At 30.3% G+C, this 17092-nt stretch overlaps 1 protein-coding gene across 2 annotated transcripts in view; it reads left to right on the top strand.

Moving 5' to 3' along the window:
- betaCOP (coatomer subunit beta) overlaps positions 1–17092 on the top strand; it is an 84992-nt gene that overhangs the window by 36631 nt on the left and 31269 nt on the right. For both annotated transcript variants that reach the window (XM_085820086.1, XM_085820084.1), the window contains exons 7-12: positions 956–1075; positions 4718–4825; positions 5174–5320; positions 7893–8038; positions 8146–8242; positions 16644–16803. In XM_085820086.1, coding sequence (XP_085676212.1) covers positions 956–1075; positions 4718–4825; positions 5174–5320; positions 7893–8038; positions 8146–8242; positions 16644–16803 — 778 coding nt within the window. The remainder of the gene's footprint in view (positions 1–955; positions 1076–4717; positions 4826–5173; positions 5321–7892; positions 8039–8145; positions 8243–16643; positions 16804–17092) is intronic.

Raw genomic sequence — 17092 nt, 5'->3', positions numbered from 1 at the left:
GTCGTTAAGTTTATTTGTAAAAATGTTATTGGCATGCTGTTTTACAGTCTCCAGCCTATTAAGATAATTCTGAAGTCACCAGAAGAGATGAAAACCTAAGAGGGCATGGTCTAATGAAAGTGAAGGGGGGTCATGACACGAAACAACTTGGCTATAAACAATAAGGTTTAGTGACACTGTCATCAAAATATGTGGCTAAGCATTGTCATGATTTAAGAGAACACTGTGTAAGATGTTCTTTTAAATTCAGTTCTTGTTTAATTATTTTCACCTTAGTAAAAAGAAGGAATTTCATAAGAAAATTTTTTATTGGCTTTCAAATTAGTTGTAATGTTTGTGCAAGTTTGAATTAGTTGTAATAGATTTTTTTTACCATTAACCCTCTGAGTGGCATGGGATTTTGGATTTGTCATGAAGACCTATATTTAAAATCATTTATCATCTAAATTTGTACAATTATTTTTTTAAGTGTCTATTTTCATTTTATTTATTGAGATGGCATTTATGTTATTAAAAAAGTAAGAAAGCAAAATATTTTAAATTATAAACTAATACGTACCCAGTGACCAAAAATCGCATGACTTGATAAAGCCCCTTGGGCCATTTAGAGGGTTAAAATATACTTGTGCTTGTAGTAAACTTCAAAATTGCATGTCTCTTTTATTATATTGAATAGGGTTCTACCTTCGGAATTTATTCCATTGTTTATTATTTTGCCTCTGAAATTCTAACACTTACATACAAATGCTCCATGTTGCATCATTTGAAAATATTTCTTATAATAGTTTTTCAAAGTGGGCTAATTGCTATGAGTTATGCCAAAATATTGATGTTTTATCCCATTTAATGCACATATTAGACTGATATCAAATTAATTTTTAATCAGCAAGTTATGAATTTATAATTTGTTTGAAATTGAGATTTATTTTTAAATTATGTCTTTTTGAAATTTTAGGCTGCTGCAAGTTGCTATATTGAACTGATTGTAAAAGAAAGTGACAACAATGTAAAACTCATAGTTTTGGATAGATTGATTGCGTTAAAGGAGGTTCCAGCACATGAGCGAGTACTACAGGTAAGAGCATTCACATGCTTAATTTGTTTTGACAGATTTCATGTTTGTGATAACTTTTGGGGATGGAGAGAAACATCTGTATTAAATTTCTCATGCATCACATGTATGTAATATGTTAAAATGTTAAAAAATTTATAAATTCAATGTTTAAATAGAATAAATTAAAGAAATTTTCTTCTGTTAAAAAGATTAGAAATATTTGTAAACTTTGAAGGATAATTCAAATAAATCTGTATTTCTGTCAGTATTATTGCATCAGTAAAGAATCAGATGAAAATGAGATATTTACCTGTTCTTCCTTTTGAACTGTCTGTTGACCATGATCTGTTGTTAATATTATAGTACTTTGTACATAAAAGTGTTCATTATTGTGAATGGCTTTTGATTCATGTCTTTTAGTAAATTATGCAAAATATTAAAAAGATAGTTTATCTAATTATATATCTAACAAATATATGCATGCTTATTATGCTAGTTAATATTTTAAATAATTAAGAGTAATTGGTAAAAGATTCTTAATGGTAAATAATGGAGAAGCGTATCTTAAGTGTTTTGTTTCTTCATTCGTTGTTAGTTACAATAAAATCTTAGGAATTTGAATATTTTGGATAACTGTATGCATACTTAAATTTCAGTCTTCCAATTCTTGTATAATAGAAAAAAGTCTTGTTAACTTCGGAAAACTAATGGGGTCATTTAATTCATTATATTTGACTGTGCTTCAAACTTTTTTTATTTTGAATATTTTTTATAAATTTAGTAATAAAGTGTTTAAGGTTATTTTTAAAATAATAATTGCAAAATTTAATACTAAAGTTTAATTCTGTTGCTAACTGGTATGGTGGTTAGGGTGGTAAGTATCGCACCAATGGGCCTGCCCGGGCTTGAATCACAAGGAAGACACAAATGTTTGTAAGCATATATTGTATGCATTGCAAGGGAGCACTGAAAATAGATGACAAGCTGAAAGTCATCTTGAGAGGGTGGTGGTAGGGAAAGAGGGGTGAAAGACCTTAGGAAGCCCCCTCAAAGTTGTTCTACTCCAAATTTGGGATGAAACTGTACAGTTAGTGCAGTGAAACTAGTATCTGTATGACTAGTGGTGAAATTCTGGTATTCTGCCCATTTCTACCTGTAGACATTTAAAAGTTTAAAAGAGTACTTTTGTTATCAGACAGCCCTAGTAGTAAGGAGAAGGATGGTATCAACAGTATCGCCGGTTAACATTTAACATTTTTAACATTGTTTAACATTTTTAATGTCTTTAGGAGTAGCACTTTCTTGAGGTACTTAGCAGGCAAAATGGCATTTTTTAAAAGTTAATTCAGCATTTGTGTTTAGCATTAAAGATTTATTTTCATAACATAATTTTCCCTTTCCTTGTATAGATATTATTCTGTTATTTAGTAAAATTTTATTATTTTCTTATTCTTTAAGTGTATTTTTGAGAAGTTGGCAACAACTGATTTCCCAGCTGGTTATATGCTTGTCACACAGCTGTTGTTTTCTCAGGGTGTCATCCTTCTTGGCAAGCATGGGGTCATGATGCCAGAGTTATTGTTTATTGCATGCTGTGAATGCTGAATTATTAATTGCAGCAGGTATTTTAGCTACAAGTAGAGAATGTATTAAAAAATTAAGAATTTAATTAAACAAGGAGGGAAATGTATTAAAAAATGTCATTAAACACAGTTATTAAAGTATGGAAATTTTGCAGTTACTATTTTAGAAATCACCTGAAGCACTTTATTACTAGATTTATGCCAAATAAATTATCTGTTTTAATGACAAAATAAGTATTTTGTTATTTTCAAAATTTAATTTAATTTAAAATATCTCAAATAACTATATGTATTTGATAGAGTTAATTATATACTTAATGACAATTTACAGGAGCACAATTTGTTTTATGTATAGAAGCATATTATGCTGACTTGGAACAAAACACTAGAAATTCATTGTTTGCACAATGTGCTTACTACTATTGAACTAATTACCCAGTAATATAAATTGGACTCTAACTTTGGATGAATTAGACAGCACTTTTGAATTAAATTTTGCTTGAAATTTGAATTAACTGAATTTTAAATTTCTGATTAACATATCTTTCTTGTCAGGCAGTAAACTGGCCAATCATATTTTATAAGCCTGTTGCTTAATCTGAAATTCTAGCATTAATCTTATTTTGTGTTGTGATTTATCTCACTTGTCTGACAGTAGCATCAAAACAACTAGGAATTTTATCATGGAAAGGAAGTACAGAACTGCATCTGAGCTTTTGGCTCTTTATAGGTGACAGTATAGCTTTTCCCTATTCTGTTCCAAATAGCCTTAAGTATTATGCTCTGCTAAGGTGATTAGGGTTCAAGGAAGAAGTATTTCTAACTTAATTCCCCCTCGTAACTGAAACTTATCTAGCAAGTGGCGACCATGCTTGCAAAATCTAAACATGCCTATAAATCACTGAAACATATACTTTTCTGTAATGTTGACTAAAATGGCTTTTTAAGTATTTGCATATAATAATTTTCAAAGAAATACAGGATGACTGTTATTTTTTTTTTTTTTATGTACAACTGATGGCATATAATATACTTAATTAGGATATATTGTGCAATCTCAGTACGTGATGTGTAACATTAAAGAACTTTAAATGAAGCTTTTTGCATATTTTACAGAAGGAATATCCAGCTTTTATATCCAAATCCTTTATAGTTCAACTTTGTATGTAATATACTAATAAAAACGTATTTTGATGTTTTGTTATCACTAATCTTGTAAGAAATGGAAAGGATCTTGTTAGTTAAAAATATACAAGTTATGAAATTTAATTATTTAATTTCATATTTACTCTTTGTTACAAATTTAGCAAAATTAATAATAAATATTACTTAAATCATACTTCAGGTATTTAAATAATTATGGAATTTACTGTTAGAAATGCTCAACTTTTACAAATATACTTTTTTATTGTTATACAGCATGTAAATATTGCATTTTATACTGTATATGTAAACCTTTAGCATTTATGTAGATAACTTGTATTTTATAAACACATTTTTAATAACATTAAAATATGCATAACAGTTTTCAAAAAGTAATACTTAACGGTACATAAAAAGCAAGTAGAATAAGGATATATTTTTTTTATATACTTTACAATTGAGTTAAATGCACTCCCTCGAATTTGATAAATATTGAGACCAGTGTGCACAATGCAATGCAAGTTAGTTAGTAGATAGGACATAGATAGAAATGAAAGTATGGTACTTTTTTTTTTTTTTTTTTTTGTAAATTTTGATGCTCTTTAGATCATAATTGCTCTTTATTTCATAAATTATGGTTTCATATTTTTAATTTTATAATTTCTGCATGCCATCTTACCAGATTTAAACTGATGATCTATGATCCGAAAAAACTGATAATCTGGAATCGCTGAAGTCTCGACGAGTCCTGATTAAAGACTTTTGACTGTATCATAGTTCTATTATTTCAGAACACACTGTGTAATGGTAGAAGATTTCTCCATCAAAAATAAAACTTTGTGATTTTTTCTCTGAAATTTTATTTCTGTCTTTACAAGTTTTTTTCCATGTTTTGTAAGAGGTGTTTTGATTAAATACATCTGTGTAATTCGTTTAGGACCTTGTTATGGATATCTTAAGGGTTCTTACTGCATCTGATTTGGAAGTGAGAAGGAAAACTCTGAATTTAGCACTGGATCTTATTTCTTCTAGAAATGTTGAAGAGGTACTATCACAAAGTTCTTGCTAATTTCTCATTTCATATTTTTATTCAAAAAAAATACCTATGAATTGAATTATTTTTAATTACCATTTTATTTCACTATTATTTATTTTAAGAATATTTGAGTGAATTATTTTCTCTATAAAAAGGATTAAAAATTATTTGAGAGTTATTTGTATAACTTTTCAAGAATTCATCTATCATATAAAATATATATGTTTATAAAGATATCATTTATTTATTATCCACATTATTTTCCTTTTTTTGTGAATATGATTATAATTAATGTTTTTCAGTCAAACATGTTAAATTTAATGTCTTAGTGTAATATTTATTGATTTCATGTTTCAGATGGTTTTAGTTTTGAAGAAAGAAGTTACCAAAACTCACAACACAGTTGAGCATGAAGACACAGGAAAATATCGCCAACTTTTAGTTCGAACTCTGCACTCATGTTGTGTAAAATTCCCCGATGTTGCTCCTACCATTATTCCTGTTGTAAGTATGTTATTTTTATTTATTTCTGTTCAATAATAGCGATGGAGCTATAACTATTGAATACTTTTAAAATAAGTAAATCATTACTGTAATTGTGGGGCTGTATACGAGGGTCACTCTGAAATTTTTGACATACACATAGATTTTAAAGTTTTACACTTGCAAACTTTTAGAAGTGTTCAAAGTAGTCTCCTCCAGTGTCAATGCACTTCTGTAGGCGAATTTTAAAAGATTAAATGCCTCAACCCATTCATTTCTTGGAAACTATGAAAAAAGTGCATTCATAGCCTCATCAGTCTCATCTTCAGAATGAATACGACAGTAAGATCTGAGATACATCATAAAGCTAATGTAAAGTTGTAGGTCATTAAGGAAATAATGCACAGGGTAATAACACTATAGAGTGGATAATGCAATTGTAATGAAAATTATGCCCCTCTCTGACATCAGTTTTCGTTAGTTTTGCCATCAAACCTTCAATTAGAACAACAAATATAGTTTCATAAGTTAAGCATAACTGAACAGCAGAATAGATTGGATGATGAGTAAAGGAAGATTCATACCCATATTCCTGCCAGCATTTTTAACAGCTGTATTTCAATTAGTGATACAGGTCAAGCTTTTATCAGTTACACATTATCTAATTTGTAATGGAAATTAAATGTAACATATTGTACATGTTCATATTTTAGGTCAATGTTGCCAATTCTGGCATCTATTTTACTCCTGAGTATATGAAAAAAGGTATCTCCCAACTAATAATAACCCCAAGAAACTTTATATAATGTATTGTCTTTATATTTATTTCTATTTTGTTTTATTTGTAGTATTCTGAAGTTAAGTCATATTATTTGGCATAAGCTTCTTTGATCCTAGAGCAGTTGGATTACAGATTTAATAGTGCCTTCACAGATCTTCTAGTCAGTCTTAATAGATGCAATTTGCATTTTCAGTGAGAAATTTTATATTAATTCTTACAAGCTCTTATTGGTTAGACACATTATATACTGTTGTATTATTTGTAGTTGAGTTTGAGGGTTTGAGGGGGGGGGGAAAGTATCTACTTGTATTTTCAAGAGTAGAACATTTAGAAGTGGCGAGTGTTTGAAATGGAGTTTGTAGTAAACTGGAATACTGTGACTATAGAAAATTAAAAATTGTAATTCAGAATTGAATGCTTATCTGGCAAAAATCCAATGGAATTCTACAATGTGTTGCTTGAAGTTTATGGGATCAAGCAATGGATCGTAGTATAATCTTCCATTGGGCTATTTGTTTGTAAACAATGTGTCATGTATGCAAAATAACCGAAGGCTAGGAAGGCTAAAAACAATTGAAAGAAGTGCCAAATTTATGGCAGACCATGAAGGAAAAAGATTGCCCAGCAGCATACGAGGAAATACGACAAATTAAGGAAATTTTACCAGTATCAGTATACCATATTTTGATAGAAATATTGTAGAACATTTGTGCACATTTGTACTGAATGAGCTCCTCATTGATGAATAAAAATTCTTGAATATTGTGATGTTATTGAAGGGAAAATTTGATGATGTGAAGGTGAAAGATTTCTAACTCGAATAATCATCATTGATCAAACATATGTAGAGACTTTGAAATAGACTTGAAATCACTGTCAGTCTAATGGAGAAGACTATTGTCTCTACAACTCCCAAATGTCAGTTATTGCAATCATAGGTGATCTATGCAGAAGATAACAAAGGAACCATTATGAAAGATAAAAATTTTGTATGAAGAAGATTGCAGAATATTATTATGAGTAGTTGCAAAAATTGTGTAGAAAAATGTGCCAAACAACCTATGTTACTGTGTAACTTTCTTATAGATGGGCTATTCATTTTGAATGCTAATGCAATTCTTATGTGGGACGATCATAACAATGTTGTTGACAAAATACCTTCATTTGAAAGTCTACACACGAGTCTCTCATACTTCAAATTGTTTATTATTCAGTGATTACTCATACCATTTGGAAATTGAATAATATTAACGATTAGCGCACAGGCAGAATTTGAAGCTGATTAAGTCAATACATATAATCTAATTAAAAAAATTAAATGATTGATTGTTGAAGAAGCTTGCAGTTACATGATTTCTGTGTTGAAATACAATTAGGTGTCAAAAATTAACTAGCGTTTCTTATAAGCATATCATATTTAAGAGGCTGCATATAACTTGTGAATCGCTGATAAGATGTCTGAGAGTTGCAGTTTAGTCATAGCTGAACTAGTATGTTGATAATTAATGATGTATAAACTTAAGATTTTCCTTTTGTTTTGTTCTTTGGAAAATTATATAATATAGTATATTTTGTTACTTTATTTTTATTTATTATTGTAATTTTATTGTCTATTTTAACATTATTCCTGGATTTTTCATGGAGAATATGCTTTTGATTTTAATTTTGAAGTATTTTAAATTAATTTTCATTCAGTGCAATTCGTTTATCTAATTATTGGATGATTGACATGTTTAATGAAGCAAAAGATTTTGTATCAAACCTTTCATGAACTAAATGCCATCATTTTATATTTTATTAAATCCCTTTTAGCTGTTAGAATTCTTATCTGATAATAATGAACAAGCTGCAGCGGATGTTCTGGCATTTGTTCGTGAAGCAATGCAGCGTTTTGAACAACTCAGGCCATTGATTTTAACTAAAATGTTAGAAGTATTTTCAACTATCAAAGCCTCAAAGTAAGTAAATAAAGTTTTAACTAAAAATATATTTATTATATTAGTATTAAATTTTACTTCCCTAGTGTTATTGCATGGTTTATTTATTATTTTTTTTTTTTCTTTAGGGTTCATCGCAGTGCTTTGTGGATCCTTGGTGAGTACTGTTGTACAGTAGAAGATATCCACAGTGTAATGACAGAATTTCGTCAATGTTTAGGAGAGGTATAATTCTTAATTTCATTAATATGTGGTTAAACCAATATCCTAAAATAACTGCAAACTACAGATACATTATTTTAAAGTTAAAATGAAAGTTTTGAAATATTTGATATGGTTTTAATATTTTCTTATATGTGATGTTGATAATGAAGTGTTTTACCTTAGAAAATATTTGAAAATTTTCTCATTATTGTTTAGATTGTTAATTAATTTAATTAATAAAATAAGTATCCCATATTTTAAAAACCAAAAATATTTCATAGTTTAAACAGTGGTTCCAGACCTTGTTTGTCTCACAGACTCCTTTTACTAATGCTAGATCACCCCTCCTTTCCAAAACTTGAATATATATATATATATATATATATATATATATATATATATATTCATTTAAGTTGTTAATGAATATATAAATACATATTCACTTAATGAATATATAAATACACATATATATATATATATACATTAAGTTGTTTTTAATGTGTTTTATATATTGAACTCCAAAAAGTATAGAAAATGGGGATAAACTTTAAAACTAAATAAAAATAATTTTTATATTTATAAATTAAATCTAGTAAATACTTAATAGGTAAATAAAAGGCTGACCAGAATCTTCCCTTCATTGAGAACCCCCTGCTTTAGAATATTTGCAAATATGTGATGTACTGTTATGAATTGGAGTTAAATATAAGTATGCAACTCATTTCAAAATGTAAAAGCAAAGTTTAAATGCAGGAACTATCAAAAATAAAAGTTCTTCTGTCTCAATCATGTAGATTAGTAGATCCCAGCTCTTTTTTTTTTTTTTTTTTTTTCATAGTTCCGACTAAGTCTTTGTAAATATAGAGTGTTGTTAACCTTCTCCTTTGAAATCTATGGTCTCTTCACTTCCATCCACTATTCCCAAAGTATATCTTATTACTCTATTATTTTAATATCATGAAATGAAGGAACTGCAGTGAATAAGGTTAGAAAAATATAAAATGTTCTTTTTTGAAAAAGAAATGGCAATTTTAAGTTTCCTTTAAAGAAATCTTTATTGTTGGGTTCTAAAATCCAGTTATCATTCTGATGTAGGAAAATAATCTTTGAACACTCTTGGAGTCTTTACGGGTTTTAAGGAAGGCTATTATTCTCTTTTTGAGTTGAAACTTATTTTCTGATTTAAAAAAAAAAAAAAAAAAAAAAAAAAAAAAAAAAAAATTATAGTCTCAAAAATTGTAGTCTTTTTTTTTTTTTTTTTTTTTTTTTCCCCATGTACATGGTTCCATAAAAAAAAATCTAGCATTTTGATCATAATCAATTTCGACAAACACTTTGAAAACAGTTATGGACAGGGTTCGTAGCAGCCCTTAGAAGTGCTTATAAGTCTTTACATTTTAAAATAAAATATAAAGGCTCTTGCTTATTTTTTCTCTAAAGCACTTACTTTTTTGCTATTAGTGCTTATTTTTTGCTTTTAGTGCTTTTTTTAATGAACGCACATTTTCCCCCCGTACCAAAGCCAAAACTAAATAAAGAACTTTTCTTCCTTATATGGAATGTCAAATGGTGAATCATAATCCCACAAATAGCTTTTCACTGCGTTCTCTGCATTAATGTAACCTTTGGTGCATGTGTGTACAGACAGGTGCACGTCATTCTATTGGTCAAAGAATTACGAAATCGGTAGAAAATTCTGGTACATTCCGTATTCTTTTCCTCCTACCCAATACTACACACATTTGAATTTCTATCAAGATTTTAATAATTTACATTCTCGTTCCCTGTGGTCATTTTATATTCGTGTTTATTATGATCACTATGATTATATTATGAGCATATGTATGAATATTTATAATAATATATTTCCGGTAACTGCTGAAATATAGATAAACTTCCAAAATGGGTAAGTGTGTTTTAACACAGATTAGTTTAAGGGATAATATTCGGAATGACATAAATAAAGTGAAAGTAATCGAATAGTCAATTTTTTTCCCCCAATTCATTATACAGTATGGAAGTTGGGAGGGGGGTCTCCCCTTTCTCCCCAAAATCTTGATTGTTGAAACCGCTACAGTTCCCAGAAAAGCAAGCAATGGACTTTTTTTTTGGTCACTTTCCAATCTGGATTGAATAGGACTAAAAGTTGTGCGGTCTATCAACCCAAGCGAAGAATGATTCTATTCAGGAAATTTAACGCAGTCTGTTCAAAATTAGAATGAAAAACACCCCAGATTGGTGAGTCTCTTTCTCAATCAATCAATCAGTATGTGTATGGCAGTATCAATCAGTATGTGTAAATGCTTAGTTTTTTAACTGAAATGTAGCTACTTACCTTGTATGGAACTGTTCTGTAATTCTAAACCGAGTTTGGTTTTGAAAAATATTGGGCATTTATATAAATCTTGGAAGCCATTCCGCATTGTGAAATATCAAGCTTAACTGAAATGGGTAATTTTCGGAAAACTGCATGGTGCTGCACCAAATCAAAGAGATAATCTATGGAGTATTTTCAGTTCTGAGTGAAAGTTTACTTTTTTAACCACTTACCCATTTTGATATAAATAATTTTAAAAGAACAGAAATTAATCTAAAACAAAAGTCCAAAGAACACAAATTAATATAAAAGAAAAAGTCCACACTCAAACTGAGTTGAATATTACAGTTGTAAAGAAAGATAATTATACTTAAAGACAGTTTTGAAAGTATGGGTGGCTGTCATTTGTTTTATACAGTATGCAGTAACTCTGTGGGAGGATAATGTTTGCATGCAAAGCATAAGAAATCGAGTAATATGACAGATATGGGCAGGGCTAGTTAGACTTAAGTACATTGCTTTTATATAAATTTCAGTCATTAACCCATCTTGTGCAGTTGTTTTTCCACCAAACTCTTGCTGGGTAGCGGGGGATTTTTTGTAATTCATTCACAAAATAACTGTAGTGTTTTTTTTTTTAATAAAACTTTTAGTTTCTCTAAAAATCAGTTTCTTTATTCACTTTAAAAAAGTAAAAATACTTTCTCAAAAATCAAAATCTAAGATAATCAAGAATTTAAAAATGCTTTAAAGTGTGATGTCTTTCAAAACCCTTTCCTTTGTGCATGTGTATATTGCAAAATTGACACGTATACAGCATTACACAGCATATTTCTTGACGGAGTGCACGACATGGTCGCAAAGAAACTTTCTTTTTTCCAGTTCCCAGGATGGGTTCTAATCTGTTTCTTCATATCTATGGAGAGTCTCCATGGAGATTATCCTTTGTTACTTTTTTGTTAATGGCAGTTGTTGATGGTATTGGTTCTACTGGGTCTTGATCAACTTCTGATGAAATTTCCTCAGTAAGCCAACAGACAGCTATGATTTTAAAAGAATTTTGTACCTTATTTTCTTTTATTTCATAAATTATAAACAACAGATGAGTCGAATAATGTACAATTTATAAGGTACATAGCAACTCCTTTTATCCTTTTTGGTTGTTTGTCTTAGAATGGAATAACATGATAGATACTGGTCAGCTCGATCAATGCCTTTCATGTACTTATTATAGTCAATCAGCACATTAGGTTTAATTATTTTTTTCTTTCTGTTTCTGTCAATAATATGACTTTAAATTTTAGATGAATATATTGTCAATATGAAAGTTTTCTTTAATTGCCATACTTGTACTAAAATGTCTCTTTTTTCTTCTGAAAGCCATTTCTCCTCTTTTCAGTGAAATAGTTTTTAGGCAATATGGAAATTGTCTGTTTTTCAGATAGTGTCACAAATTGTAATTTTATTTTGTAATAGCCTTTCACAATTTTCCTGTCTATTGAAATAGCTATCCATGTAGATATAGTGCTACGAATCTGTATGGGGGCAATACAACCATTTGAATTGTTTCTATCAATCACATTCCTTGAGCACAATATATTTTGAAATGACACATGTGGCCTGTAGTACATTTGCACAATATAGGAAACATAATTTCATATTTTACAGTCTTTAATGCATTCTAAATTCTGAAGAATAAACCTTTCCTCCAAAGCATTATGCCTTCATCCAAAGACAAGTGAACTTGGGAGCAAAGTAATTCAGTATTGTTCTGTCTTTTGAAAGCAGTCATCCATCAGTCAAATCTTCATTATTATTAAAGTCCTAGTCCTCAAACAACATATGAAATATATCTCTTGTCATTATTTTCAGAAAAATTGATGTTTCTATTGATAGATCCATGCTTCAATATTCCCGTTTTCAGTCCTTATGCACTTATGAATAGTCTTGTCTTGTAATGGGTTTCCATTTGAAAGCTTTCTTGGAAGTTATGACTTGACTCCTCTACAAGGAATGCAGAAAAATCATTGCCCGAAACATTTTCTGTATTAATTCCTGAGCGACCTAAAAACTCTTCCAAAATTTTTTTCGCATTTACTGATAACTGTTTTCTTTGAGAATCAAAGTCATCCAAATCCGGTCTTGAATCAGAACTGCTTGAAATTCTTCATTGCATAATAGTCCTAGGATGATTTATAATATTGTCATAACTAGAATCATCATCAATAACCTCATCCGCATAAGTCAACAAACTATCTACACACAATTTTTAATCATCACATACTGTTTTATTATTGTCCATGCTTAGGAATTTACTGTAAAAAAAAATCAAATTAGGCTGGGAATGTACGAGTACTAAATTGATTCTCCTAGCGATGAAGTTCAATTATGCGAACATATTTGTGAACAACATTTTAGCAGCATACGCTTGGTAAAATTGTCAGCTGTATAGAGTGCATCCATGCATAGCTGAAGCTCCAGTGTCAAATGCTACTTTGTCATAGCCTAACAGCATCAGTAACATGCATTCATACGAGTGCATTTTTGCAATGCACATTTTGACTTTGAAATGTATGGCCGTTGACCGACTGTGGACTCCACCTAATTGTAAAAACATTGCAACTACCCATCGATAACAATAATCCATTTATAATTCATAGAAAACAACTTTTGTCTTTACCCAGGCTTGATTACTAATCCACGCAAAACAACTTTAATTGCTTCTCATGCTCAACTACCAATCCACACAAAAGAACTTTAGTCACTTCCTATGCAAAATGTATTAACAGTCACATGAAAAGTCCTGACAACTAAAGTCCCGTTTATTCACTGAGAAATTTGAGATTTGAGATTATTTTGCATATTATGAACTTTTTTTTTCCAATGGCAGATTGTGAGCAATTACAAATGTAATCCAGTCCATTAATCTATACAAGGCCGGATGTGGTGGTCTCTTTATTATGGAGGCACCTAATAGGTGGGCCACCATCACCTTTCCTTTGAAGGGATGGACAGTTACAACCATGCCTTCTCCGGGGTTCGAACCCAGGCCCTTTGGCATCGCAGTCAGCTTTCCTAACCACTATACCGACTGGGCGGCTTACTATTATGAACATTTATTTTCAACATTTTATTTCCTTCCATTACTGATCTTTTTAGCATAGCCTTAGGAAGCATACCACAGACTGGGAACAACTGCTGTAGATGATTTGTAGTGGTTTAACATTACCATCAGGATAATATATATATATATAAAGAAATAAATTTAGAACCAATTTTTCACAAAGACCAAAAATTGAAATTAAAATAAATAAATTTCGAAAAGTTTTATAAATGTAGGAATAGAGTTGTGTAAATGTTTAAAGAAATATTGAAATAAACCATCACAAGAAAAACCAAAAATAAATAAAAAAAGAACATGAAAGAAGAGGATTCCATTCAACTTCAGCATAAAGTCATCAGGAGGAGGATACATCAAAATTAATTACAATTCCTCTTCCTAAGAAAATCTTTGCTTTTCTTTATCCAGGATTAGCTGATGAACCATTTCAATATTTTTTAAAATCTTAACAGTTCGCATGAAAAATCTGGTTCTCCTCAAAGCAAAGAAAAATGGCAAAAATACAAAGTAAAATCATTAACGAAGATCTTCCGTTAATTTAAAATAAACCATTGAAAACTTACCCATAATACATAGAAAAAATCTTTAAAAGGTTCATTCTGTTAAAATTAATTAATTGTGGATATTCATTTGCATGAACTATTTATATTTTAAGTAACTTATTTACTACAGTACAAAGTAACTTATTTACTACATTACGAGTTTCATTTTCAATTATTTATTTATTTGGGAGGGTTATTAGAGGGATCATTTTCCAGACTGGCTCATGAAAAAATGGTTACCCTAAGTTTGGCATGTCATAAGACGATGAAGGATAAATATGTTCAGGATAATGAAGTAGTACAATATTGTTTTATTACCCTTTGTCAACATGCATGAATAAATGTATTCGAGCTGTTGGCAAATCTTCTCAGTTTGAAGGATGAGTAAAACTGTACTCAGTGCATGATGTATGTATTCAGTGCATTTTTTCATTTCAGAACAGGCATTTCTTTTTTTTAAATTTTTTTTGTGACAGCATATTTGCACTAAAAAGTTTCAGCATTATGGATTTGGGTTTAAAGGATGCTGATCTTGCATATCAATTATAGCAGTTTCTGTGACATTGATTTGTAAACTTTTTATTGAAATTTTCTGTTTAATATTGATTAATATAATTAATTTCCATGTGAAATTTTCCATATGATTTAAAATTTTCACCAGAAGTCATTTACATGAATTATTTCTGTATTGTATTTTCACAGAACAAATATTAAATTTTAAGTTACTCTTTCACTATCTGTGTATGTAAAATAAGAAATGCAATATCTAATAAATTACTAACTTAATTAGCAATAGCTCTTTAAATTTTTTCTTTAGATATTTATATGTCCCCCTCCTAGCATCTAAAAACAGTGCATAAAATTTCTCTTCACTGCATCTTTTCTAAACTAATCTGTATATATGACTTAATAACACTGATGACATAACAAATTTGAAATCTAAGCCAAAACTTTGATGTAACTAATTTATAACTTGAACTCAAAATTTCAAGAACTGAAATCTTTCTGTTAACAGGGTGCCATATTGTATAATGGCATACTTTTTTGCTTCTAGCTGTCTGGCTGTTAAAACACTTGTGTGCTACTTTTCTTCCTGTCGCAACAGTATAAAAAATGCAAATAATCTTGAAAAGGCACAATTAGAGTGCCATATGGATTTTTGCCGCAAATGTCAATTGAAATAAAAGCGAATATTTAATCTTCCTCAGCTGTCAAGTTTGCTGTTCATTATGTACACTGGTTATCATAAATTAAGGAAAAATCACAAAAATAGCGATAACTCCCTCAAAAATAGGCCAAACCGTGTAAAATTTGAATATGTTGCCAAGTAAGAGTAGCTGAGTAAAACTCCAATATGCAAATTAGTGGTGCTGCACTCGGAATTCATCATCTGTGAGGAGCATAAAAGTCCATGTTTGAGAGCAAGCCCACATATTTCACTGTGATAGTGACATCAGAAATCTGAGATAGCCGATTTGTAACAATGATCTCCAGACATCATTTGCCTGCAGGACTATGATAGAAAGCCATTGGGAGACTAGAGGCAGGACAAAGTCAAACAGAAGTGGCAAGATGGCTAAATGGGAGTCTTTCTGTGGTTCATAGACTTTGGAGGCAATTTCAAATCACAGATTCGGCACCTAGGAGGTTCAGCCAAGGACGGCCAACTGCTGCAACGAGCACCGATGACCTATATTTGATATTATGTGCACTCAGGAATAGAATCCCTACTCCGACACGCACAGACCTCCATGTCTTTCCAGGGGGAACCGTGAATGCTCAGATTTATAGAGATGACATCCTTGATGTTTATGTGCACCCATATGCCGGGGCAATAGGTGATGCTTTCCTGTTACAGGACAACAACGCAGGGCTCACATCGTAGATCATTATCTTCAACAGGAAACAGTTATGCGCATGGAGTGTGGTCAGCTCAATCACCAGATTTGAATCCTATCGAGCATATTTGGGATGCTTTAGGGAAACGTCTAGCTGCTTTCAGTCCGGCCCCTCAGACCCTTGTCGTGCTTGCAACTGATTTGCAAGAGCAATGGCTCTCGCTTCCTATGGAACTGATAGACCGCATAATTGAAAGCATCACACATCGCTGTATGTGCTGTATTGCTTCTAGAGGCGATCATATTCCTTATTGAAGGTACTTTTCCTGTAGCAAACTGACACCTTCGATTTGCTCATTTTATACATGTGCTAATTTCTATACTACCATAATTGCCTGGTAATTTCTTTTTATGTTATTTGATACCTTACTATGTGTTGTATATTGTGGGTAAGTTTCATAAAATTCTACATGTAACTTTTTCAGTAATCGTGATTTTTCCTTAATTTATGATAACCAGTGTATTAAACATTCTAGGCTGTCAATATTGCAAAGTCTTTTTCATTATATATGTGTGTGTATCTGTGTATTTCCCCCTTTTCCAGATTCCAATCGTTGATGATGAAATGAAGAAAGCATCAGGAGAAAGCAAAGAAGAGAAGGATACTGATGTGGCTATGGTTGCACCTGTGCAGAAATTGGTAACTGCTGATGGCACATATGCTACACAGAGTGCTTTTAGTGCTGCGCCATCTGTAGCAAAAAGTATGATTTAATTTTAAATAATTTCTATAAATTCATCAACATCCTTTGTCGATATTAGCATGTATAGTTAAGACATTTATAATTTGAATGTTTCTTACTTTTTTGTCAGTAAGTTAGTAAGGAAGAGTTATAATCTTAAATTTAATTAAAACTTAATCCAGTAGTGTTAAATAATTTTAAGTATAATTAGGAATAAATTCACTTTTATATCAATTTTCATTAATTATTAAATTATAAACCATAAGTAATATTCATTAATTTTAGATTTTTAGTTTAGTAATGTTACTTG

The sequence above is a fragment of the Stegodyphus dumicola genome, chromosome 7, assembly GCF_044657685.1.
Source record: "Stegodyphus dumicola isolate Sdum_Otavi_A_Nest chromosome 7, ASM4465768v1".
Classification (NCBI taxonomy): domain Eukaryota; kingdom Metazoa; phylum Arthropoda; class Arachnida; order Araneae; family Eresidae; genus Stegodyphus; species Stegodyphus dumicola.
The sequence above is the reverse complement of the archived record's forward strand: the minus strand, read 5'-3'. Positions and strand labels throughout refer to the sequence as shown.